The sequence below is a fragment of the Aspergillus brasiliensis genome, assembly GCF_001889945.1.
Source record: "Aspergillus brasiliensis CBS 101740 unplaced genomic scaffold ASPBRscaffold_5, whole genome shotgun sequence".
NCBI lineage: Eukaryota > Fungi > Ascomycota > Eurotiomycetes > Eurotiales > Aspergillaceae > Aspergillus > Aspergillus brasiliensis.
The window spans coordinates 945,558-969,467 of NW_027137446.1; the positions used below are offsets into that span (position 1 = coordinate 945,558).

At 50.6% G+C, this 23,910-nt stretch overlaps 12 protein-coding genes across 12 annotated transcripts; 8 read left to right on the plus strand and 4 right to left on the minus strand.

Annotated features, from left to right (window-relative positions):
- The first annotated feature begins 12 nt into the window (after window positions 1-12).
- On the plus strand, window positions 13-3,094 carry ASPBRDRAFT_42328 (uncharacterized protein). The gene is made up of 2 exons (XM_067624774.1): window positions 13-633; window positions 707-3,094. Exons 1-2 carry the CDS (start codon window positions 386-388, stop codon window positions 2,829-2,831), a joined length of 2,373 nt encoding a protein of 790 aa, XP_067479853.1. The 5' UTR covers window positions 13-385; the 3' UTR covers window positions 2,832-3,094.
- A 633-nt stretch (window positions 3,095-3,727) lies between these two features.
- ASPBRDRAFT_123980 (uncharacterized protein) lies at window positions 3,728-4,075 on the plus strand (the record flags this gene model as incomplete). Its single annotated transcript, XM_067617652.1, has 1 exon — window positions 3,728-4,075. The coding sequence occupies one exon, from the start codon at window positions 3,728-3,730 to the stop codon at window positions 4,073-4,075; it is 348 nt and encodes a 115-aa protein (XP_067479854.1).
- Window positions 4,076-4,185: 110 nt separating this feature from the next.
- ASPBRDRAFT_547430 (fungal specific transcription factor domain-containing protein) lies at window positions 4,186-6,894 on the minus strand. Its single transcript, XM_067627285.1, has 4 exons — window positions 6,572-6,894; window positions 6,109-6,436; window positions 4,425-6,056; window positions 4,186-4,364 (listed from the first exon to the last, which is right to left on the minus strand). The coding sequence occupies exons 1-4, from the start codon at window positions 6,640-6,642 to the stop codon at window positions 4,296-4,298; spliced, it is 2,100 nt and encodes a 699-aa protein (XP_067479855.1). The 5' UTR covers window positions 6,643-6,894; the 3' UTR covers window positions 4,186-4,295.
- Window positions 6,895-7,026: 132 nt separating this feature from the next.
- On the minus strand, window positions 7,027-8,085 carry ASPBRDRAFT_195295 (uncharacterized protein; the record flags this gene model as incomplete). The annotated part of the gene is made up of 2 exons (XM_067620849.1): window positions 7,027-7,863; window positions 7,924-8,085. The coding sequence occupies 2 exons, from the start codon at window positions 8,083-8,085 to the stop codon at window positions 7,027-7,029; spliced, it is 999 nt and encodes a 332-aa protein (XP_067479856.1).
- A 392-nt stretch (window positions 8,086-8,477) lies between these two features.
- Window positions 8,478-9,508, plus strand: ASPBRDRAFT_42332 (uncharacterized protein). Its single transcript, XM_067624775.1, has 2 exons — window positions 8,478-8,535; window positions 8,587-9,508. Exon 2 carries the CDS (start codon window positions 8,630-8,632, stop codon window positions 9,404-9,406), a length of 777 nt encoding a protein of 258 aa, XP_067479857.1. The 5' UTR covers window positions 8,478-8,535; window positions 8,587-8,629; the 3' UTR covers window positions 9,407-9,508.
- Window positions 9,509-10,349: 841 nt separating this feature from the next.
- On the plus strand, window positions 10,350-10,892 carry ASPBRDRAFT_195297 (uncharacterized protein; the record flags this gene model as incomplete). Its single annotated transcript, XM_067620850.1, has 1 exon — window positions 10,350-10,892. The coding sequence occupies one exon, from the start codon at window positions 10,350-10,352 to the stop codon at window positions 10,890-10,892; it is 543 nt and encodes a 180-aa protein (XP_067479858.1).
- A 396-nt stretch (window positions 10,893-11,288) lies between these two features.
- On the plus strand, window positions 11,289-12,966 carry ASPBRDRAFT_547522 (class I SAM-dependent methyltransferase). Its single transcript, XM_067627289.1, has one exon. It carries the CDS (start codon window positions 11,483-11,485, stop codon window positions 12,476-12,478), a length of 996 nt encoding a protein of 331 aa, XP_067479859.1. The 5' UTR covers window positions 11,289-11,482; the 3' UTR covers window positions 12,479-12,966.
- Window positions 12,967-13,601: 635 nt separating this feature from the next.
- On the plus strand, window positions 13,602-15,048 carry ASPBRDRAFT_175911 (uncharacterized protein; the record flags this gene model as incomplete). Its single annotated transcript, XM_067619818.1, has 2 exons — window positions 13,602-13,729; window positions 13,811-15,048. The coding sequence occupies exons 1-2, from the start codon at window positions 13,687-13,689 to the stop codon at window positions 15,046-15,048; spliced, it is 1,281 nt and encodes a 426-aa protein (XP_067479860.1). The 5' UTR covers window positions 13,602-13,686.
- A 1-nt stretch (window position 15,049) lies between these two features.
- ASPBRDRAFT_74547 (uncharacterized protein) lies at window positions 15,050-17,346 on the plus strand (the record flags this gene model as incomplete). Its single annotated transcript, XM_067629250.1, has 2 exons — window positions 15,050-15,130; window positions 15,187-17,346. Exon 2 carries the CDS (start codon window positions 15,256-15,258, stop codon window positions 17,344-17,346), a length of 2,091 nt encoding a protein of 696 aa, XP_067479861.1. The 5' UTR covers window positions 15,050-15,130; window positions 15,187-15,255.
- Window positions 17,347-17,920: 574 nt separating this feature from the next.
- On the minus strand, window positions 17,921-18,641 carry ASPBRDRAFT_124631 (copper transporter family protein; the record flags this gene model as incomplete). Its single annotated transcript, XM_067617712.1, has 3 exons — window positions 17,921-18,450; window positions 18,502-18,532; window positions 18,597-18,641. 3 exons carry the CDS (start codon window positions 18,639-18,641, stop codon window positions 17,921-17,923), a joined length of 606 nt encoding a protein of 201 aa, XP_067479862.1.
- Window positions 18,642-18,912: 271 nt separating this feature from the next.
- ASPBRDRAFT_123838 (ferric reductase family protein) lies at window positions 18,913-20,949 on the plus strand (the record flags this gene model as incomplete). Its single annotated transcript, XM_067617639.1, has 2 exons — window positions 18,913-20,189; window positions 20,238-20,949. The coding sequence occupies 2 exons, from the start codon at window positions 18,913-18,915 to the stop codon at window positions 20,947-20,949; spliced, it is 1,989 nt and encodes a 662-aa protein (XP_067479863.1).
- Window positions 20,950-22,182: 1,233 nt separating this feature from the next.
- ASPBRDRAFT_42339 (uncharacterized protein) lies at window positions 22,183-23,899 on the minus strand. Its single transcript, XM_067624777.1, has 5 exons — window positions 23,461-23,899; window positions 22,991-23,384; window positions 22,798-22,915; window positions 22,654-22,721; window positions 22,183-22,567 (listed from the first exon to the last, which is right to left on the minus strand). Exons 1-5 carry the CDS (start codon window positions 23,629-23,631, stop codon window positions 22,284-22,286), a joined length of 1,035 nt encoding a protein of 344 aa, XP_067479864.1. The 5' UTR covers window positions 23,632-23,899; the 3' UTR covers window positions 22,183-22,283.
- Window positions 23,900-23,910: the final 11 nt, after the last annotated feature.

Consider the following 23,910-nt stretch of genomic DNA (forward strand, 5'->3'; position numbering starts at 1 on the left):
AGGCGCGATCGGCCAATCAGAGCCCCACTCCCAGCCACATCACCCGCCCAGCCTCCCCTTTTACGGCCGGTCCCACCCGGTTTCGCCACCCAATCAGTGTGCCCATCGCTTATCGATAAGCCGGAGCTCCCAGAACTATGCCTGTCTTCTCTCCCTTCCTCCCCTCCCTGCACTCTTTTCTGCAAAACAACTTCACGCGAAACGAACTGGTCTCTCGTTACTGTTACTGCTCTATCTCACTGCTCCACATTTGAAAAACAAAACCATCCAACCAACGCTCATCTGTCCTTCGTTACTCTACCTTCACGTTCTCTGTCAATCTACCCCAACCGAACTGCCTCTTGTCACTCCTTCATTATACCTCTCCCTAGGATAGCCTAGCACAATGATGGACGCCAGAGTCCCCAAGCGGGGCTTAATGGCGATGGCTCACACTGCTCACGCAGCGGGCATCTTCGCGGATATGTCCGTGGATGGCCCAATCATTGGCACGTTGGTGGTCGTCGCCGACCGCGCCAAAAACCTCCCAAACAGAAAAACAATGGGCAAGCAGAATCCTTACTGTGCTGCGCGCCTTGGAAAAGAAGCAAAAAAGACTGGTACCGACCTGCGAGGTGGTCAAACTCCTAAATGGTATGTTCCCTTGCTCATGACGGGCACCCTTTAGACCTGGACGTCGATATAGACGGGGCTGACTCTCACGCAGGGATGATGAACTTCGCTTCAACGTACATGAGTCTCCAGACTACTATAGACTGAAAGTCTCCGTTTTCAACGATGAGAAAAAGACCGATCTCATTGGGGAGACATGGGTTGATCTGAGTGATCTGATCATCCCGGGCGGCAGCCAGAACGACCACTGGCATCCCTTGCAATACCGCGGAAAATACGCTGGCGAAGTCCGACTTGAAATGACATACTATGATACAAGGCCCGAAGATGAAGCGGTGATCGAAAGAAGAACGCCCGCAGCTGACAAGGTACACCCGAAGAAGATTACATCGTTCAGCTCAGGTCCAGTGTTGGCTAGCCCTGGTACCCTCTCTGGTCCCAGGCAGCCAAAAGACAGGCAGTCGAAAGATGTCAGAAGACGCCCGCTTCCCTCTGATCCTCGCCCGAGATCTTCAGCGCATTCAAGCACCTCGAGCAGTTCGCCGGTCCGTGCCCATGATAGCATGAACTCGGCTCCAACCTTTCCGCACCAGAGTCACCATCAAGACCCCAGACAGCCAAGAGTTGATAACAGCAGCTCTGTACACAGCGATAGCACAACCTCGCTTCCTACATACAGTCATAGGGACTACGCAAGCCCGCAACGACTGGAAAGTAACAGTCCAATTGTTGGCAATCCCACGGGATCCTACCACGCAAATCCCTGTCCCTACCCTATCAATCCTTCAGACAGCGGTTCAGGTGCCACTCATAGCACGACTTCGTTGCCAACTTATTCAAATCATGAGTACTCCAGGCCTCATGTTGAACATAGCAATCCGCCGATGAGCGACAGCTCCAGCTTGCTTCCACTCCTTCCCAACCCCCACCGAGTTGAGTACGCTAGCCACGCACCGCCTCACAGTAGCAGCAACTCACTCGTCGGCAATGCCTCGAGCTCGTACAATACGAGTTCATGTCCTTCTTATCATGCCGAATACGCGAAAATACCAGACAGCAGTTCGTTTGTCTCGACAAACTCCAGTGCACAGCAGCCAACCTACGGGCATTATCGTGAATATGCACAAATCGGATATACTCCCCCACTTCTCACCGACAGTCAGCCTTCTTCCCTGTCATACGCGATGATGCAACCCCGAGTGGAGGATGAAGAAGAAGACGGACTTCCGCCTCCTCCACCCGCTCATCGCTCACTGGCTCCTTCCAGCCAACCAGTGCCAGTGGCGCCGAACCCTGCCCCTCCAGGGTACCCTCAAGCAGCTCCCCTGCCGCAGGTTACCATGCCTGAACCGATGGAAAAGCCTGCGTCGGACGCCAGCATGCATACGACCCCCTCATGGGATCCTAGTTGGGACTATCCTAGAGGCAGACGGGAGGAAAAGGCCGTGGCCACAACAAATCCAGTGCCAGCAAGCCTAGTTCCTGGGTTTGATCCGGTAGTCGCAGCAGCTGAATCGGATCGCGCAGCGTATGAGCGAGAGATTCGACGAAGGAGCGGTAATTTCGATGAAAATCCGCTGCAAATGGTTCATCAGCCAGTTCGGGACACCAGGAGGCATTCTCAAGGTATCTATGATGAGAATCCTCTGAAGAAGCCCTACGATACTCGGTCTATTGTGAGTCGAACTTCGACAGGTCCCAATAACCAACTTGTCCCTAGAAGAAAATCAGTCAGCCCGCGACCTCCATCGATGAGGGGCCGGGATGTATCTCCTGTTCCGTTTTCTCCCGATTCCTATCTGCCTGAAGCGGCGCGAGAGCCAGCGGCGCGAGAATCAGGCCCCATTATAGGGGATGATGGTCGAGAAATTGATCCTTCCGACCACTTACCTACGAATACCTGGGCCCCTGAGCCCGAACGAAAAACCAAAAAGCCGGGTGTTGTGGTGCGTTTCCGCAGCCCTGTTCATCGCGACAGTCCACCCAAGGACTACGGACATCGCAAGTCTATGTCCGAAGCATACTCTAACTCTTCCTCGAGGCTATATGCCGAGGCAAACAACCCACCTATACCATCTAAGGTCCCTGTCGGCCTACCAACCAAAAGTTATGGAAACATTGATCAAAGCTACGATGCTCTGAGCCGAGAGCTCAATACGATAGATATTGGAGGATCTGGTCGAGGCATGAAACGATATGCCCTTAGTTACGTGACATAGATAGATACTTTGTTTCTTTTGCCACTGACAGCGAGTGCTGTGTTTTTTACTAGTTAGGATGATTTCTTTTCTTCTCGTCTCTGGCAGGTTCTAGTGTTCGCTTTAGATAGGTTTCTTTTATGTCTTTTCTTTCGGTTTAGGTAGCTTTTCATTCTTATGTCAGATAGCTAGCTATCTTTATGATACCAATGTTACTCAAAAGTCTATAAAGTATGTGACTGACTTGATAGATGGGATCTAGCAGTAAGAGACTGCACCAGCGTATAGACTTCAACCAGGAATTGGCCAGCCGGAATGACTAGTATTTAGGTACAGCTATAAGTAATCAATGAACAGTCCGACTCCAACACCATCCACTATAATCCGCACAGACAAGAATAGCCCTTATGATTGACAAGTAATCTCTCCATCTGATTGAATACCTACGCAAGCCAGTGATAATCAGCAGTTCTAGAACCCCAAATGGAAGACCCGAAGGCTCAGACCCGAAACACATGAGATAATCACGAACCAATGACCAAGGACCATGATTCAAATTGACTTCATAGTTATCCAAGGATTGACATGTTACTCCATGCGAATAACCCATGTAAGCTCTCTTATTTGTTGTGTTGGGGATGGCACAAGCAGTTGCTGTTTTGGGGGATGACATCACTTTTGTTGCCACTGATGATGAGGTATGGTTATAAGTATCCTATCCTCTCTGGGACTACAATAGCCATTGTATGATTTTATGCCTACACAAGCTTCTACTATCATATAGATTTTGTTCCTCTACTATCAATTGACCTAAACTATCCGAAGACTATTGATCATAGTCATTTACACTAGTATACCACGCAACCACCACCAGCACCAGCACCACAACAACAAACCAAACCTTGAACAGAACAAAAATGTCCTACCGCACCTCCAGCAGCTCCTCAACCGCCTACTCTTCCTACTCCTCAACCTCGTCCTCCACATCTAACGATAACAACAACAACCCTCCTCGAACCGAAACCACCGGCCACCGCTACGCCACCACCTCACAAACTGACCCCACCGGCGCTACTACCATTCGCACGGGATACCAGAATCTAGGCGAGGAGCCAGTCTTCGAAGAACGGAGGTTCGATTCTGCGGGCAGGGAGGCCGCGTTGTTGGATACACAGGGTGGATTGGGTGCTGCGGGGGGCACGAGGGCTATTCGGGAGTTGGATGAGGATGCGGATGAGGGGGAGTGGGAGGATGGGACTTATTAATTCTTGGTCAAGGGTTATTGTGAAGGGGTGATGTGATGCAGTGGGGAGGAGTTGGGTTATGTGTGTCCTTATTTGATGGTAATGGTAATGAAATGTGATGATTGTAATTGAGATGGATGTTGCTCTCCGAGAAGTGTTTTTGTGCGATTTCAAGTGAAAGACTGAAGTAGTAGTAATATATATTATAGGAAAGGGTAATTTGATGATTATAGACTATTCCCTAAGGCTGCATAAGCCAGGTGTGGATGTCTAGGCCCTCGTCAAAGTCGTCCTCTAGATCTTCCAGAATCTAAGTCGGTCAATTAGCATGATAGAAGGTTTTAACTGACTTGTACTTGGGAAAACAAACCAATTTGCCATAATTAGGAGGCCAGTAATGATCTTCCGGATTGCCGTTGAGTGTGTTTCCCGTGCCTTGGCTAGCTCCCAATGATTTTCCATTTACATCTCTCCAATCGCTCTTCGCCACCGTCTCAACCAACTTCTCCAGCAGGTCAATACACGTTTTCAGATCGGAGCGGAACGCATTGCGCACTGCAAACTCAATGAACTTCCCCTGCAATCGCGCATCGATGTGTGCCAAGAAAAGGGACGACACCAAGTAATCCTTGATGTTGTGTTCGTCGGCGTGCATCCGTTCCATACAATGTGCTGTACATCGTTCTAAGATTGAGCGGAGCCTCAGGGCCTGGGAATTCTGAGCTGGATCGGGTGTGGCTGCAGTCATCGGCGAATGTTGGAGCCGGTCCAGACTCTCGTCGGCGATGACGCAGATTGCCTGGAAGGGGACGTCCCGGTAAGGGGCGGCGCCGAGCAGAAGAAGATGGCCATAGTCTGAATATCTGGTGCTATCGGTGGCATCAGAACTAAAGGGGCTGAGGATTTGGAGTGCGGTCTGGAGGTTGAGGTCTCGGGAATAGTGATAGGTTGGATCGAGCTTTGCTCGGATGGAGAAGGGATCATGGAGGGCAAGCAGGAAGCGTTGTGTCATGAGATCGAACAGGTGGGTTTGGAACGGCGTGACCCTATTTCGAAAGAATCGAAATAGAGTTGCATTCCTTTGATAGATGGCTGTGAGCTCTGCGCTGAGACGCAGAGCTTCGTCATAAGAGACGCCGCTGCGGAAGTCGTTGGTGAAACGAACAATCCGGAGTCGAATGGGTAGGGATCGCACAAGTGCAATTTGAAGAGATGCTTGGGTGAACGTTTCCGGCGGTTCTACTGGACCAGTCTCCAATCGTATGTCGTCGATGTTCGCGGGTGGCCGGCAGTCGTAGTCATCAGGCGAGATAAGGGGAAGACCTCCTGCATCTGCGCTAGTCTGAAGATTGAATTCGAGGATCGTAGCCCACAGCCTTCGTCGTATCTCTGCCTCAAGTCGGGGGATCTGTGGCATGTGACTTGGGTCGGTATGCAAGCCTATGTGCATGGCTGTGCGGAGTAGTGTGCCAGCGGACAGCCAGACCAGATCCCTACCGATTGGATAGATCTGTCGTGCAATGAGGAGAAGGCAATAAAGATGAAGGTTCTCGAAGTGCAGTTGAGACCTCTCAAATGACGAGCGGAGCCAATTCTGCGCCGTGTAGATCCACTGCAGGACAACCCCTCGTGGAATGGGGAGATCCTCCTGGCCCTTGTCATGGCAAAAGACACTACCCATGGCCATTATAAGCAGAAGTTCGATCATAACCCAAGGTGGAATTGGGCCAGAGCTGGCCCAGTACCCATCGTAGTTCAGCCAGAATGACGGGATGTGCACGATGCGATATACCGACTCCATGGTGCGCAGATAAGCATTCACAAGTTGGTCGGCCACCCTTTTGGGAGGGAACAGGTCGCGCATGTCAGGGCACACAGGTTGCCGAAGTATGTCCCGTGCCTTTGCAGCTCGTGTGAGGCGCTCGGTTTGCTCGATGAGAGCATAGATATATGAATTCACGGGGTTGTGGCGCTCAAGGAACATGGCGAAAAAGGGACGGACCTGTTTCGTTAAACTTGAGCTCGAGAAAATGATAGAATACAAAGCAACCTACCCTGCGCTCGCAGATCGACCGCTGGGTATTTCCAAAGAATCTCGTCTTCGAAATTGTCCCATTGATAGTAAACTGATCAGGGACTATGGAGGGGGATCGGCGCGATTCCATGAACCTTTGCCCTTGGTGCTGGACACGTTCCGGCAAAGCCTCCACAGGTGGTGGTGCGGGCTGGAGTTCGCCGTCTTGGTCATTCGTATACGAAGTAGCAGCAGTGTCCGCAAGCACCTGGGCAGACTGTTCCGCGGCATGTTGACTCGATCTTTCCGATAGATCATGCGACTCGGGCGCGGGGGGTGCATCGTCCGCGAGTGTGTCTTGGTGTTCTCTGAGCTCATCAGCAGATTAGCAATTTGCAGGCACCATTGAACCAATTGTAAGATGCACAGGGTGAGTCTCGATTGCATGTGTGAGGTTGATGAGACGGGCGGGATTGATTGTTGGATGGGGAACGGGGACGTACCGAGATTCCTCACAGGCAAGCGCGGTGCGCCGACGTTTAGCTGAAGAAGCAGAACTGTCAGATTCCATCATGAGAGAATGCTCGTAGGATGTGAGTTAGAGGAAATTGACGATGATAAGCGTGGTGGTTTATAGAAGATTTAAGCAACACTGAGAGGGGCGATAGAATTGGACCTGTCTCAAGTGGCTGACTTAGTCTGTCGCCTAGTTGCTGCTTGCTTCTTCGGCGGAAGGTCCGCATCACAGTACTTTTGTTAACACCGAGACTCGGAATATGATTGATCGAGAAGAGAATGGACCCGTTTTCAAATACGCATTAGATAGTAGTTGAACGATCTATCAACAACCCGGAATGTTTCAGCTTATATCCGGCACAAAAGACCCGCACCATATGCAGGTCGGTTGGCTTCCGACGCATGTGACTATGCATGGTGATATACCATTCCTAATCTGAATCTATTCCAGCCATGTCTCGATAGCAAACCGCAGGTTCTCCTGCAACCACTCCTCATCACCTGTAGTTTCGCTCTCAAAGCCGTGACCCCCTGGCCGCAGTGTCAAGACAATCTTATCCCCTCCCGGCTTTCCAGTCAACACCTTTCGTGCCTTGTCCACAAAGGCTTGACTAAGCGCCGGAGGAACGATGTCATCGTCCAGGCCATGTCGGATAGATATACCTCCACGGGGTATCTTGACGTTCGGTTCATCCAGCCGTTCCAAAGAATGCCGCAGTGGCCGGCGGGGATCCTTCTCAGTTCCGCGTTCGTAGAGTTCGTAGTGACGCCCAGTCTCAATAGAAGCAAGCATTAAAGCCAGCCGTTCAGGCGGCGCAACTGCTGACTGGTATATTCCTTCCTCCCCCCGCTTGATCGCTTCGTCTACCAGGCGGTTTGCCTCTTCCAGAGGCAGTCCGCTCAAACTAGGTCGGTCGTCTTGTCCAGAGGCACCTTCGACGGGTTTTAGGACCAGGCCTGGAAAACTTGCTGTTCCAGCCCGGATCTCTTCTGGGTGTGCCAAGGCGAGACAGATGCTCAGCGTGCCTCCAGCGGATTCGCCGGCAGTCATGATGCGATCCAGGTCGAGCTCTGTTGGAGTAGGTTGCGACGATAGAAGTTCCGCTGCTGCGGATGAATGCAGCCAGATCCAGAAATCCTCGATGTCATCAAACAAGTCAAGACTGGTAGCCTCGGGCAAGAGGCGGTAGTTTGGAGATACGATCACCGCATTGTACTGTTTCGCGATGTCGAAGAGGTATTGGGGGAACCATTCAAAGTAGAGCGAGTCTCCGGTCAGCTACTGCATGTTAGTATCAAACGTGTTAGATGTATTGGACTAAGGGGGTGAATAACTTACGAAACCACCGCCATGGAAACGGAGAATAACTGGTCGCTTGCCGGTGTAGTTTGACTGGGGGATGATGAAATCAGCGCGGATCTTGTGATCACCGACTGTCTTATAGTTGGCTTGAACCAAGTCAAAGCCGGCCAATCTCTTCTGCGCCAAGGGTGACTGCATTCTGGAGAACCTTGCAAAGTGAAGACCAAGGTAAAAAACTGGGAGAGGGATGGAGGACACAGCAGCTTCATTCCAGCAGGAATTGGCTATATATATGGTCTGTTCAGGATTACATTGTTTGGTGCTATGTATAAGACTTGTAATTGGTCGGCAGCCCTCCATATAGATAGTGGTTGAGTTTGCTCTGTTTGTGGTGAGATTATCTTGGCATGTGATTGGCTTTCCCCGTGGTTTGAGCTGTTTGCATAGATGATCATGTTTGAATGAATTGCATATGTTTCGGGCCTTCGGTGATTCGGTCTTGATGGCCGACCGAAGCTCAAGCAATGGAGTGTCGAACTAATGGAGATAGATGAACGGAGACAGGGCATCCGGTAATTCCCGACCAGTTGTTGCGGATCTAAGCGGACAGACACGTCAGGGGTTACACCTTCAGCTTTTCTGCAATTGGTATGTATAGTTAGGGAATCATGCAAACCTGAGTTTCTGATTTCATAGTAGACTTGAACTTGTTACCACCTAGCGAAGCTCTCAGCTAGACAAGATGCCCTCAGGCAGCTACAACTACAACAAACTCGCGGGCAAGCATGTCCTGATCTTTGGAGGCACCTCCGGTATAGGCCTGGGTGTGGCCAAGCTTTCGCTGGCCGCTTCGGCCAAAGTGACTGTTACTTCATCGTCAAGCGAACGCATTGAATCCGTCGTCCAGAATCTCAGGTCGGAGTTTCCAAGTGCCCACGTCCAAGGACACGCCTGCGACCTTTCCAAAGACACGATCGAAGAAGATCTCGAGGCGCTCTTCCAGAAGATCAACCAAGTTGATCACATTGTTTTCACCGCGACCGATTCACCAGCCATCATGCCTGTGCAAGAAATCACTCGGGACAAGCTCATCGCTGCCGGTCAAGTGCGCTTTTTCGCGGCCATTCTCGTCGCCAAAATCGGCTCTCGATATCTCTCCCCGGGTCCGGATTCATCGATTACCTTGACGACAGGAACTAATTGGGAACGCCCGATGCCCAACTGGACGGCTGTCGCCGGGTATTTAGGCGGTACTTGCAGTGTCGCCCGTAATCTGGCGGTGGACTTGAAGCCGATTCGTGTTAACGCCGTGAGCCCCGGATTGGTGGAGACTCCATTATGGAAGGATCTGATGAGCGAAGAGGAAAAGGAAAAGGTGTGCCAGATTGCCGCAGCGAAGCATCCAACGGGAAGGATTGCTCAGCCGGAAGAAGTGGCAGAGGCTTATATATATTTGATGAAGGATACGAACATTACTGGACGGATTGTGAGTACTGATTCGGGTACTTTACTTGTGTGAATGAGATCTGCAGCGCTGTCTTAAAGAATCAGAGATGGCAATTGTTTGAACATAGAATCCCAGAATTTGCCTTAGAACTTATTGCAGAAAATTCGAAGCTTCTCATAATACCGATTTGCCCCCAAAAAGACTGCCACGTAGTTGCTATAAAACTTCTACCATCTCGATGCCGTCCACAGCTACGCAGTACCCAAGTCAGGAAGATTATCAGTTTCCCTAGAGACCCTCTTCAGCACTCTCAAGATAGCCACCTTCAACACCTGACCGGTCTCACCAGACCAGGCAATTATCCTAAACAGCAGTGCCTTGACTCACGACGCAGGTGCGTATATCCATCGCTAAAAAGACAAAAAAAAAAAAAGCAACCGTCCAATCACCACCAACAAGCTACAATTGAGCAGTGAACCGTCATACAAATTAGGCACACATGGTCGAATTGTCCCCTATATACTACCCGAGATTATATCCTGGACCAGGAGCCGCCACCTCATTGATTCCACAACCGAGACTTGACCCCGGTCATATCGGGGTCATTCATGAGTACATGCACCTTACCTCATTATCCGAACGGCTGTATCACCTGTAGATGTCATCCCAGCTATTTCGTTCCCTGCTGTTGGCGTATATCCACCCACACTGCCCCGTCATTCATGGTAGACGCATTGGCAATCTCCCAGACAGGTTGAACTTGTATATCCTCCGTATATGCCTAACGCCATGCATATACGAGCCAGTCAATTGACCAAGTACCGGGGACTAGGCAGATACATGACTGAATCGAACCGAAATCAGATGGAATCATCATCAATACAAGGGACAAACGACCTATATATAGGACACCATCATCTACATCCATCCCACCATCCACAACCCAGACCAGGGAAGTCCCAAACAAAACACACCATCATCCATCTCCTAGTACTTACCACTATTGAACTTCAAAATGAACCTCTTCCTCACCACCCTAGCTACTACCCTCCCCCTAATCCTCCCCCTCACCACCGCCCACCCCACCAACCCCCTAACCGCCGCCCTCGACGTCGCCCACGACGCCACCCAATCCGCCGCCAACATCATCCACTCCGCCCCCAACATCATCCACTCCACCCCCAACATCATCCCCCCGTCTGCACCCTACAACCTCGTCTCCGACCTCTGCACCCCAACCGGCGCAAACTACTGCAACCTAGGAATTGCCACGTACGCACCCAACGGGCGAGTCCAGCTGCGCGAGACCTACGTCTACGATCGCTCCTGCAGAGGACTCGGGGCCCTCCCGCAGAATCTCGATACGGGCCATTGGTCTCTGCATTCGCTGCTGCCGTGGACGGTCGAAGTTGATGTCAAGGGCGGGGGGAATAGGCCGGAGGGTGATGCTTGGTATGCGGGACGGAAAACGGATCTGGGGAAGAAGATGGCGTGTAAGGAGTGTGCCGGGGGGCTGAAGGATTGGCAGTGTTGTAGGGTGGCGTTTGATTGTCGGTAGATTTTATGTTGGTTTGGATTTTGGGGTTGAGGAGGAGGAAAAGGCTGGGAAGAATGAGGGTTTGGTGTGTGTGTGTGTTTTCGGGTTATATTGTTGTGTTTTGTACTTCGTTGGAGGGATTGATTTTGATTGATTGTGTTGAGTTAATTGGGGATTGATGATGTATGGACGAGGAGAGAATGTAGGAAGAAGGAATAAGTGTGGTGAGATGATGGTATGATGTTGGGATATATCCTTTCGCGTCTAATGTCCGAAGAGACGCAATACTACATCATTTCTCCGTCGAGTGGTCAGCAGGTTAATATATGACGTAGTATAGTTTGAACTAGTGCCATAGTGGCCTGTCTAATTGCACGAGTTTAGCTACATTGATCTTTAATTGGACATCGAAAGCTTCGCTAGCTAAATGGCTCAGGTTGGATGAAGCACATGCTACGGCTAACTATAACTACCGAATTAAGGGCCCAGGGATCTTTATAGTAGCTCCACTAGGCCAAAACCCCCGCTTTCCTTTGAAGGCTAGAAATAGGCACTGGAATCCTGGAAACGTGTCAGGAAGAATTCCCACCTCATCCTCAGTCAGTATCACCATGGCCATTGCAAAGTCCACTTCCTATACCCCAAAAGGCAACGCTTTCGTTGGAACCGAAGGGATCTATAACCTCCCTCATCACCAAGGAGAGATCGATCGTCTCCAACGACAACACAACTTCATACTGTCATCCACAGGAGGTCTTCTCCTGAGCACGCCTGTGGTGACCAATGCAACCCTGAGGATTCTGGACTCTGGTGCAGCGGACGGTGAGTGGAAAGGAGAGAGCCCATCTAACCTTGAGATAATTCCGTTGACCGATGAGGCTGGAGCAGGAACCTGGCTTCGTTCTCTAGCAGTGCATTATCCCAATCAGAAATGGTCTCTTCATGGCATTGACATTGGCTCCGCGCTTTTCCCACCTCCATCTCCAGATGGACCGGTTGTGGACCTCCAGAAACATGATATCCGTGAGCCAATTCCAGGGTATCTTTATCGGCCAAAGAGTTTTGACATCGTTCATCAACGCTTTCTTGTCTGGGCCCTAAAAACCGAGGAATGGCCACAGGTCGTGGGAAACTTGCGTTCAGTGCTGAAGCCTGGAGGCTGGATTCAGCTCGTGGAAGCCCAGTGGGTGGATCGTGACACACCATTCGACCCTGTAAAGTTCCCGAACCTGGCCAAGATGTCGGAAATGCAAAAGTGGAGTACTGCTGCTTTTGGGATGAATGCCTATATCGCATATGAACTGGAGGATTTGTTGAGAGGCCTTGGGTTCGTGAACATTAGCAAGACCTCGTTCGCTTTGGGGTATGGTGCGATGGCTAGGGAAGAGCAGTGGAGAGTAGCCTCTGCTTATATGTCTGTGGAAGCGTACCGCAGCCTCGGGCATAAGTTGCCTCCTGGCGGTATCCCTGGGGTGGCGAGGACTCCCGCTGAGTTTGATGCTTTCCTGGACGATCTGCGGGACGAGGTGTTGAAGCATGGATATGCGCCTCAACTGAATATTGTCATTGGACAGAAGCCTCAAAAAGAGCTTCGTTCCTTGCTCTGAGCAAAAGGCGCCGAGTCACGTTTCAAGAAGGTACATAACGTGATTTTATGCTCGAATTGCAGATTGTCAATTTATCATCCTCCCACTCTTGCTTATCGAAGTATCAAGGCCGAATAGAGAGTCTAAGCATGTAATGAAGACGTAGTCTCGCCAAGGTTGGCATCAGCCTCGTGGCGGTAATCAAGAAGATTGTGGATGTGGATGTGGTGTGGAGTGAAGAGTGAGCGTCCTCAGGTGATATAAGGGAGCTAGAGCCTCGTGCGTGCGCGTTCCCCTGCTAGGAAGTAATTTACCAATTCCCCCAACCACCGGCACTGAACGAGATCGCGAACACTTATGGACTGAATGAAACGAATGTTGGCTGCTGTTCCAATCTATGGTGCTTATGAATATTTGAGTGATGAATTAGGTATGCAAAAAGCAGACTAGTGATGGCTATCGCTTCACCACTTTGTCTTTGCTGAATTTACTGGCACAGTAACTAACTGGCTAGATGAATTTCTACTACAGTGACTAACCCCACCGCGGTGAAATGTCGTCGCTATTTGGACTCCACGCTGATGTACCGAGACTCAGCAGCATCCATACAAAAAGCCTGTCGCCATTCTCCTGACCTGAACTCTATATATCACGACCGGAATTGGCGCGAAGATAAGCCTATTATGACCGGGAGAGTCCATCTACGTGATTTCCTTGCCCGTCTCACGTAAGGGATGGGTGTGGAAACCCCCTGAACATGCGACCAGGTCTACTGGCTTAGGCAGACAAGGCTGCCTGGTTTACTGGCCAAGAACATACATGAATAATGCGCAGAGATGTGTTCCGTTCAGTAACTGGATGCATTTCTATGTGAGATATCGAACGCCAATCATCACTATACCACCATCATCATATATATGTGTTGGAAATCAACTATCTCTCAAGGGTGGTATAAGACTGACCCCAATGGCAGGACCTTATGCATTGAGCACACTGAGCCTCACAAGTAGGCAAAGGACATGCTTGCTGCATGCATGCGTGGTAAATAGTGCTGAGGGTGCACCATTCGTGCAGGTTTATATATATGATGATGATGTTCTCGGTCTAATTGCATATGCGCTGAGAGGTAGCTGCGCACACCGAACTTCACTGAAGGCTACAGCATCGGTGCCTACCATAATTTAATGAGGATAATATTCATATCCTCACAGCAACAAAGGGCTCGATAAATGGCTACTTATGCTATAAATACCCCCAGAACCCTCGGCAGAAGTACGTTTGTTCTTCAGCTTTTCATATCTTTCTTTGCCTGGAAAATTCCGATAGCTGACAGCAAAATGGGAGAACAATCAGGCCTACCAGACGAGGATATTAACGAGAACATCGTCGACAAAATGGCCACTATAACCGATGGAGAATGGTATAACCAACAAAATGCCGGAGAAGGTCAACCAAAGACGACGGGAGCTGACTCGAGTCCTGATGACTGGCAGCACCTTGATACCACCGTTCTAGGCGCGCCAATTCCCGCGCTCAATTGTCCTGAGCACAAAGACCCTGAGGGCGCTGTCCCATATGGCTCTGAGGAAAATTCGTCCGAACAATATACCACTACAGAAGATAGGGAATCATGCGGCGAATTTGAAAACGAGAAAACAGACGCTACAGCAAGAGAACCAAGCCAACTGTGTGATGGGGGAGCTGTTGAGACGCATGTTGACGAGGGTGGGCCAACGGAAACAAGGTTGTCTAGTGAAAACAAAGTTATCAACTCGAGTCCCAATCGCAAAGAATTGGACGAAGAGGGGAGCCCAATTGATAACGCAGAACAGAATGTCAACGCAGAAGAACAAGACAGTAAGACACAGACACCCGGGTACGACGACGTCAACGAAAACCAAATCGACATCCAATATAACGACCAAGTCTACGAGATCGACGAGAAGATTGGCCTTGGCGACAAAACCGATGACCACCAAGTCGATGGTGACGAGACTGAAGAAGTCAATGATAACAGAAGTCAACACAATAGGTCCGATCAAGATGAAGAGCACAACAGCGAAGACGACGATTGCTGTGCTGAAGATGAAGACACCAAATCTGTTTCTAGCACAGATAGCGACTACTTCTGCAAGACTTGGAAGTATTCACTAGAAGACGATGACACTACTGATGGATCGAATATGCAAGACTACGACCTGAGATTTGCCGATCAAGCCATTGAAGACCTTGAAGCCAACGTCGAGGACGTGAACGATGAATCACCCTCCCGCTTGGAATGGCTTAGACAGAAAAGGCTACTAGCCAGACCGCAGCCCTCCAGAAATGAACAGCGCCTAGAAAGGTTGATGGACCGCGTGATGTGCCTCGTTGGCCAAGAAAATGTTAAGGCGCAATTTCTGGCCTTCAGAGCCAGAATCGAGGCAGGTATCTCGCGGGGTGAAGACCTCAAAAAGGCCCACCGTGACATAATCATCACTGGGAATATAGGAACAGGTGAGTCTTGTTTCACAAATGTGCAACTATATACTGAAGAATACAGGAAAAACGATTGTAGCCAAGCTCTATGCGGAGTTCCTTGCGTGTTTTGATCTTGTGGCGGGAAATGAAAGCCATTATTCAGGGTTTCACGTAGCGTGCTTGAAATTCTCCTGTTGGGACCTACTAGATGGAGTATGCTCAAAATTCCCTTTTATTGGAGATACTGTTGAAGTACTAAACGGCTTCAGGTCCTTTTCATCAACCGAGCCGACCAGCTTACAACTAATGCAGCAATAACTGACGAGTTTCTCACCTACATGCGGGCTTATAGTGGAGATATCGCAGTGATTCTCATCGGACCGCACAAAGGCTTCTGTGACACTGGAGCATCTCGCCTCTTCACCCTGAAGCTGGCCCTCGAGGACTATTCCGATGAAGAAGTCCATCGCCTGTTGGTTCGCATACTGAAGAAGGCTAATTTGCACGTTGACGGGGGCTGGGACGGCCCGTATCTGAAAATCGTTACACGTCGGATCTGTCGTACGCGACCCGAAAACGAATTCAGTAATATGCTTGCTTTGCGCGCTGCTCTGGAACAGGTGATGAGTCGTCAAGCTTCGCGACTCTGCCAGTCCTTGGGAGACAAGGCGGCTAAACGCGGAAAGCCCCCCAACTACAAGTTTCTCACAAGATGCGACCTTCTTGGACCAGAACCAGAGAATAGGCGGGAAAACAGCAAAGCTTGGAAGCAACTGCAAAGTATGATCGGGCTTCAGGAAGTCAAAGAGATGGTCGATGAACTTGTGCATCGAGCAAACACCAATTACCACCGTGAGATTCAAGACCTTCCTCCAGTTGATATGCCCTTGAACAAGGTGTTCCTGGGTCCTCCGGGAACCGGCAAGACGACAGTTGCCAAGCTATATGGGCAGGTTATTGCAGAACTTGGTCTCCTGTCTAGTAATGAGGTTGTGTTGAAAAACCCATCCGATTTTATTGGGCAATATATCGGTGACTCGGAAGCAAACACCAAGGAGATACTCCGTGCTACTGAAGGCAAGGTGCTCATCGTTGATGATGCACATATGCTTTATCAGGGAACCAGGCACGGGGCTAATTGCTCAGATACGTTTCGGCTCGCTGTTGTGGACACGCTAGTCACGAACATTTCGAATAAACCCGGCGCTGATCGTTGTATCATCCTCATTGGTTATCCGGACCTGATGAAGGAGTTCTTCAACAACAGTAATCCCGGTCTACGACGTCGATTCCCGTTAGAAGAGGCTTTTCACTTTCAAGACTATTCAGTCGATCAGCTTGGCATGATACTTGACCTGAAAATGTCTCGTGATGAAATAGAGGCTACTGATCATGCCAGAGAAGTTGCCCTAGAAGTCCTCGCGCGGGCTCGAGACCGGCCCAATTTCGGGAATGGAGGTGACGTCGAAAACCTGCTTGGTCAGGCAAAAGCGTCCTTTAACAAGAGGTTGAGGGGTGTCACGGACCGAAAGGGAAAGATGATTGAGGCCGCCGATTTCGATCCGGAGTATGATAGGGCTTTCAGGGGTAGCAAGGCATGTGAATCACTCCTCTCATCGATGATTGGCATAGACAGCATCATCTCCCCTTTCAGAAACTATCAGAAGGTAGCGGCGGGAATGCGATCCCAAGGGATCGATCCGCGCCCATATATCCCTTTCGCATATGTCTTTAAGGGGCCGCCAGGAACCGGAAAGACTACTACGGCTCGCATCCTTGGTAATATATTCTACGAGATGGGATTCCTCTCCACGTCCGAAGTGATTGATTGCTCTGCGACGGATCTGATAGGGGAGTATGTAGGACATACAGGACCCAAGGTGATCAAACTTCTGGAGCGGGCTCTGGGAAAGGTACTATTCATAGACGAAGCTTATCGCTTGGCGGGAAGATCCACTGGCAGCAGCTCGAGTTTTACTAACGAAGCCATTGGGGAGCTGGTTGATTGCATGACAAAGCCACGCTACGCTCGCAAGCTTGTGATTGTCCTTGCTGGCTACTCGGACGATATGGATAGGCTACTTCATACTAACACGGGATTACGATCTCGGTTCCCGACTGATATTGTCTTTCCATCGATGAGCCCAGCGCATTGCGTTGACTACCTGGAAGTACAGCTAGGGAAATTACAGATAAGAGTGGATCGAAGGTCTAGCTCTAGTGAGGGGGAATATGCAACTGTGCTAGAGCTGTTTGCCGACTTGCAAAGGACAAGGTCCTGGGCAAATGCTCGGGATGTTGAGACATTGGCCCGGAATGTTATCTTCGAGGTGTACAAGGGGCAACGCGGCCCTGATGACACTGGCCTCAGCGTTTCCATGGACATGATCATTAGCTGTCTGAAGGAGCTGCTACAGCAGCGAGCTTAGGGCTTAGATCACCCGCTCCTTTAAGCGCGGAATCGTCTGGGGTTTAATTTATAAAGTGTTGATTAAGATTAGTATTCATTCTGGTTGTGTGATTGCGATATTGGTGCTTGAAAATGCATTTACATAGTCGAAGTGCCATTAACATGCTTATTTGACTTAATTACGCTCCATGGTAATGGTATTTGCTACAAATTTAGTGTCCCGTAAGCTTCTCCGCGTAGTACCTTGTTTATACCTTGCCTACACAAGATCCGGACTCTAGTAAACGCCTGCGCCTATTGCCTTTCCGTCCTATAGTGAGGAGCTTCTTAAATTCAATCAAGGATTCATTGTTCTATGATAGACGAGGTATCCCAAAGTATCTTGGCTTTTGAGGGAAACTGACCATTACTAGGGCAAAGAAACACCCTATCAGGCACCAAGGCCATAACGAGGCAGCACCAACCCCCATGACTAAGCACTCTACAGCGGGCCCCTCCAATTTCACAAAGTGAGACAAACCTGAAACATCAGAACATCATGGACTTCATTACATTAGTATCTATAGGGTATATACCGTAGAACTACCTCCTAACTACCCACAACAACCCGTCGTCCACTCCTCCGACTGTACTTTCCCTGACTCCTTCTCCATCTCCATCGCCTTGGTCGCATCCGTCGTGCTCCTAGCCGCCGGCCGCGCCGTGACCACGACACGGTACTCGCCGCGGTCGCAGAACATCTTCCCCAGAAACGCGCCCAGGAAGATCGAAATGATCATGTAGCCATTGTAGAACATGGCGATCAGCATGATGATGTACGCGAGACCGAACTGCAGCGTGTGCAGTAGCGCCCGCGCCAACTGCTGCAGGGGACTGGCTCGGAAGGTGAGTACCGTTGGTCCGTGCTCCTCCAGGCTGTCACCGCAGAAGAACTGTGCGCGGTCCGATGCTGCTGCTGCAGTTTGTGCGGCAACGTAGCGCTGGAATTGTCGCTGGAGATGTTCCTCGTATTGCTTGCTCATGAGACGGAGGAAGTCGAGTAAGATGACGAGGAGGGCCACGCCGATGCAGGAGACGGCGAATTGGCCTGCTGTGTTGATGTGCCATGTGGGAGAGAGGAAGCCTGTAGTTTGTTAGGGTTGGATAGTATACAGATGTTACTAAGGCATCATACAGGCATCGATGGTGGTCCAGTTCCATAACATCTGCTATGTTGATTAGTCATCGGATGTCAAGCAGAGGGAGGGTGAGAATGAGTGAACGACGTACGGTGACCGAGCAGGCGCTCGAGTTGGAGCTGCTGGACATATCCATGTCCATGGTGATGGTGGTGATGGTGGTACTGATGGTGTTGCAATTGAAACCCAGTGGAGAGGGGAATGGCACGGTCTACTTATACGAAGCGTGAAATGAGCAGATTATCATGTAGGATGCTTGGCGATGAGCAGATTTCGGCCTTGGCGACTCCACCGCGACGAATCCACTTTCCAATCATGAAGGTATACATATGGCTCACTGCCGGCACCTGCTCTCGAGCACCTCTTGCAAATCTCCTCCCCGTTTACGCTTCCTCGCTCCTCCCACCATGGGCCATATCCAGGACTTCTCCCAGGATTCCGCCTTGGAATACCACTGGGGGTATCTGGCCCGTCAGGTTCCCTGCACCAAGGATGCCGGCACTTGTGCCTATTTGGACGCGGTTTACCATGGTCACGATGTCAGCATGCTCTACAGCTTCATTCTGTGGGCGGTGATCTTGGGCATATTGTTTCTGTGGGCGCTGGGAGGACGTCTCATTCAGTTTGATCGATCTGTGGCTACATCCTCGCCCAAGCCCGTCCGTCAGAGTGCCCTCTACCGTCTTTCGCGGGCAATCCAGGCGCTGGTCCGGCGACATCTGCTCCCAGAAACCTTGCCCTGGGTGTTCGGACATACTACGCGTCTGCAAGTCCTCGTCTTCCTGATTCTCTCTGGGTATCTGCTGGTCTTTACCCTGGTGGGCGTCACCTACAAGACCTGGGTCACTCCCATTAGCGGCAGTTCGCTCCACAACACGCGCAGTGGACTGGGCCCATGGGCGGACCGCATCGGCGTGCTGGCGTTCGCCCTCACGCCATTGTCTATCCTGCTCTCCAGCCGGGAATCATTGCTCTCGCTGATCACTGGCATTCCCTACCACCACTTCAACTTCCTCCACCGCTGGCTGGGATGGGTGATCTATATTCAGTCGGCCATGCACACCATCGGCTGGACCATCATGGAGGGGAAGCTCTACCAGCCGCAGCCCGCGCAGTGGAACAGCTTCATCACGCAGCCGTACATCATCTGGGGCATTGTGGCCATGATCCTGCTCTCCTTTCTGGTGTTTCACAGCACCAAGCGCGGCATCCAGCTGACGGGCTACGAGTTCTTCCGCAAGGCCCACTACGTAGTGGCCATGGTCTATGTCGGGGCCTGCTGGGCGCACTGGTCCCACCTGTACTGCTGGATGCTGGCCTCGTTGGTGGTCTGGTTCCTGGACCGGGGGATCCGCCTCGTTCGCGTCTTCGTGATGCACCATCTGAACGTCCCAGCCACGGCGTCGTCCACCATCGGGGGGCTGCACATCCCGCACGCCGCGATCCAGCTGCACCCCAACCCGGCCGACGGCGACATCATCCGCCTGGACTTCCACCATAACCACGACCCCTGGCACATCGGCCAGCACTTCTTCCTCTGCTTCCCACAGTTGAGTCTGTGGCAAGCCCACCCGCTCACCCCCAGCAGCGTGCCAGACACCTTACCCACTGGCCAGCCGCACACCTACATCATCCGCGCTCGGAAGGGACTGACGCGGGAACTGGCCCAGCTCGCACGCATCTCGTCACAAACATCGCAACCGAGTGACGGGGAGACCACCACCATGACGAGCACCGGTCCGACCACTCCAGTGATCCTCTGCGGGCCTTACGGCCAGTCCATCATGGAGGAGACTACTACTCCGACCGCAGGAAGCAGCAGCAGCAGCAGCAGCAACCTCCTCTGCATTGCCGGCGGGACAGGCATCACCTTTGTACTTCCCCCACTCCTCCATCTACTCAGCAACACATCCACCGCCTCCTCCAAATCATCCCAACCGACACAGCTCCTCGAGCTCATCTGGATCATCCGCCGCAAGGCCGACACGCAATGGATCGCCCCGGAGCTCGACATCCTGCAGCGCCTGGCATCCACCCACCCGAACACATTCCGAGTTCGCATCTTCGTGACGCGAGAGACGGCACCAATCCCTGAGGTTTCTGACATCGAGAAGAAATCACCCTGCTGTGGGGGAGCTAGCGCGTCGTCGTCGGACTCTGGGGTTGCCGTGCAGTATACCCTCTCATCTACAGACACTGCAGTCACAGACACAGAGACAGGGTCAACGACAGCGTCCCACAAGCATCCCAACCTGGAGGATATCATCGAAGACTTCCTAGACCGGGTGGTCGATAATCCGACACGGGTACTCGCCAGCGGACCGGCGGGGATGATTTCCACACTGCGGACGGCGGTGGCGGGGCGGAATCAGCCGGGAAGAGTGTGGCGCGGCGAGGAGCGATGGGATGTACAATTGGTGTGTGATGATCGGGTGGAGTGGTAATTACCACGAATGTGTTGCGTTGTATATAGTTGTTATCCTAGTTATGTGTGAGAGCATAGATTGTAGATATGAATGTGATACCCAGTTATTATCTTCTGAAATGATGCGAGATATGCTTTTCCTTGTGTGCGCAAGTCCCGGGGGCGGAGTGGAGTCCTTATGGAGCTTAGCGCATGTTTCAATTTTCAAAGTCGGGAATCTGAGCAGGTTATTATGTCAGAATTTGGTAGGATTGGCAGTCTGAATGATTCAGGATAATGCCAGCCTATTAGACGAAGATCTATTTTGTACTTTCTAAATAAGGTCTGATAGACCTTATTGGCTAATTCACCGAACTTAACTTAGATCTCAGATTGAACTGTCGCTTATTCTTTGAAAGTGATGATATGCATCTGGGGTCCGTTTGAAAGCGATCCAGCGAGTCTCACGTGGACAGCTGAGGGATCAAGTGGAATTGCTTGATATGTGGGACATAAGGATATAGTGCGGGACACGGATGGGCAGTAGTGGTGGTGTGCTATGCTATGCTCGTGCGGTGGGAGTGGTTATGGGGGTTTTTACCCGCTGCCACATGGTTGATACCCGATGATGTTAGCTAGTTACAAATGCACTCATACTTTCGAATAATAAGGTAGTATTCTAGAGTCATATAATATTGTTTAATAAGTATTTGATCTATGTGATGGTGAGTGATGTTCTGGGACCATAAAATACTTATGATTTCCGATTATTTGTCTTGCTTTGCTTGTTTATCTTATTGTTGTATAGTTACTTTTCCTGACTCTTCTAAAATATCTAGTTATATTTTAGATAGCGCTAATAAGGTTCCCTATTGCATGGCTTCAATGGCAGAAGGTTGTAAGGTATATGAATTCTATCTTCATTGCACTGGATTAATTGATTTGCATATACTATATAGTTTTGGTTGCTTTCAGAATCTACATCCTCTCTAGCGAGATTCAAATATAAATCCCGACATATCGGGGTCCACAACGCCCAGATCCAAGAGCTGTCCGCAACCCCTGTTTTAGCGACTATATTGTGGATTTGTAAGCTTAGTAAAAGTCAAGGAAACGGCTGCACCCTTAGGAACATTTATTGTATATAGTATAAACGAGGCATTCTCAGTGGTTTTAGGATGGATGCCGTTACAAGTATCACCGGGTGACTGGGCTGTGGTTCGAAACTGGCTACGCTGATAATGTACAACTATACTCTTAAGGATCAAACAGAGATTATGATAAGATTGGAAGAAAAAATTAGTCACTACAGTAGTACCTTTAAAAGTGCAGGCAGCAACTCTTTAGAAATCTATATACATCACGGGATAGCAATTAAGCTGGGCTGGGGCTCAGACTCTCAGTCCGAGAGTGGAGTGCCACCAGATCCTCCTCCCCTCTGCCGCGGGCGGCTGCATCTGTGGATGCCAGACTCATCAGTTTGTGCGGCATACCACGCTGACCACTGCCGTATCCTGAGAGATTGTACTCATAGCCCTTGAAATTCTCCTTGGATTCAAAATATCGCACGAAAATGGGTCGCATTGGCGGGATACAGCCGCAGACGATGATCACAAAAAGCTCGGATGCGGACCAGACGTCCAGATCATATGTCGACCCTGTTTGAAGTTTAGTCATCGAACAAGAAGGTAGGGTGTGTGTGTGTGAGAAAAGGTGCGGTGAGGGCGGCGAATCATGCACATACATGTAAGATCTTCGCGGACTTCTAGACTGACAAGAAAGGTGATCTTCACAATGCCACACACAGCAGCCCTGGAAGTATGAGAGGATTTAGTTTAGCAAGGGACCCGGGGCTATCCAGACGGAGTTAGCATTATGTTGCACTTACATCAGTCCAAGTCCAAGAAGGGTACAGGTAGCGATTCGCTTCTTGAGTGACAAACTTGTTCGCCAGATTATTGGGATAGGGATCAGAGCGAGCAATAAATCAATCAAGATGTTCCAAGCTATAGCAAGTGTGTAAGAAGTCTAAGCACCGTCCCCTAGAATGGGTGTCATATCGAGCCCAGAAGCGAACGTACCTGACAGGAAAAGCGCAAAATTGGTTTGCACGCTCGTATCCCAGCACGTGTGTGGAATCCATGGCTCCCACAAAGCACGGGGAGGACTGCATTGGACAAATTGAAAGATGCAATCCAGACCACAGAATAGACATGTTGACGCGATGATAAACCAGAGCAGCCATCGCGTCCAGCGGACTCGGTTGTTCTGGCGACGACTCGGGCCTAAGATACGCTGGATTTGCAGAGCAACCGAAGCCTTCCCTGCGGCGAACCCTGCAATCCCGAACGTTTGGGCAATCCAATCAACTTTGACCACGCGCAGCTGCTGCTCGGTGCTTAGATAGTAGAGGTGGCGAGCACCCCCGATCATGGCCAGATGATTGCCCAGGGCAGCCATAATTACAAAGAGAGCCTAGGGGAACGATGAGCGACTGCATTGGGGGCTGCAATGACGCCGTGGAATATCAAATCAAAAACGGCCGACGTACCACCGCAAAGGCCATAACATAATCGTCGTAACCGAGGCCTTTCACTAAAACTCGACCATAGAATCGTAATGACAGGGCCGAAATGGCAAGGGCAGCTTCTACCCAGAAAAAAGTGATCAGAGCGGGTCCGCGATTCTGGTCGCCACCGGCTGGTGGAGTAACAGTCGCCATGGTCAATTGAAGAGTATGGAGAATAGGACATTGATGTGAGTGATGCAGACAGAAGATATACTGATGTATGGCCCCTAAGCAGTGTCGCTAAACTATTATTGACGCCTGTCTGCCTTGGTGGTTGGGGGGTGGTTTGGGCGTAGCGCGGGGCCAAAAACACATGAAACCAAATGGCGCACGCCTCCATGATAGCATGGTGTATATAGAGTCGTATCAGTCGTACAATTAGTGGCGCCGGAGTACGATGTAATGCAGTCACAAGTCACAAGATACACTACG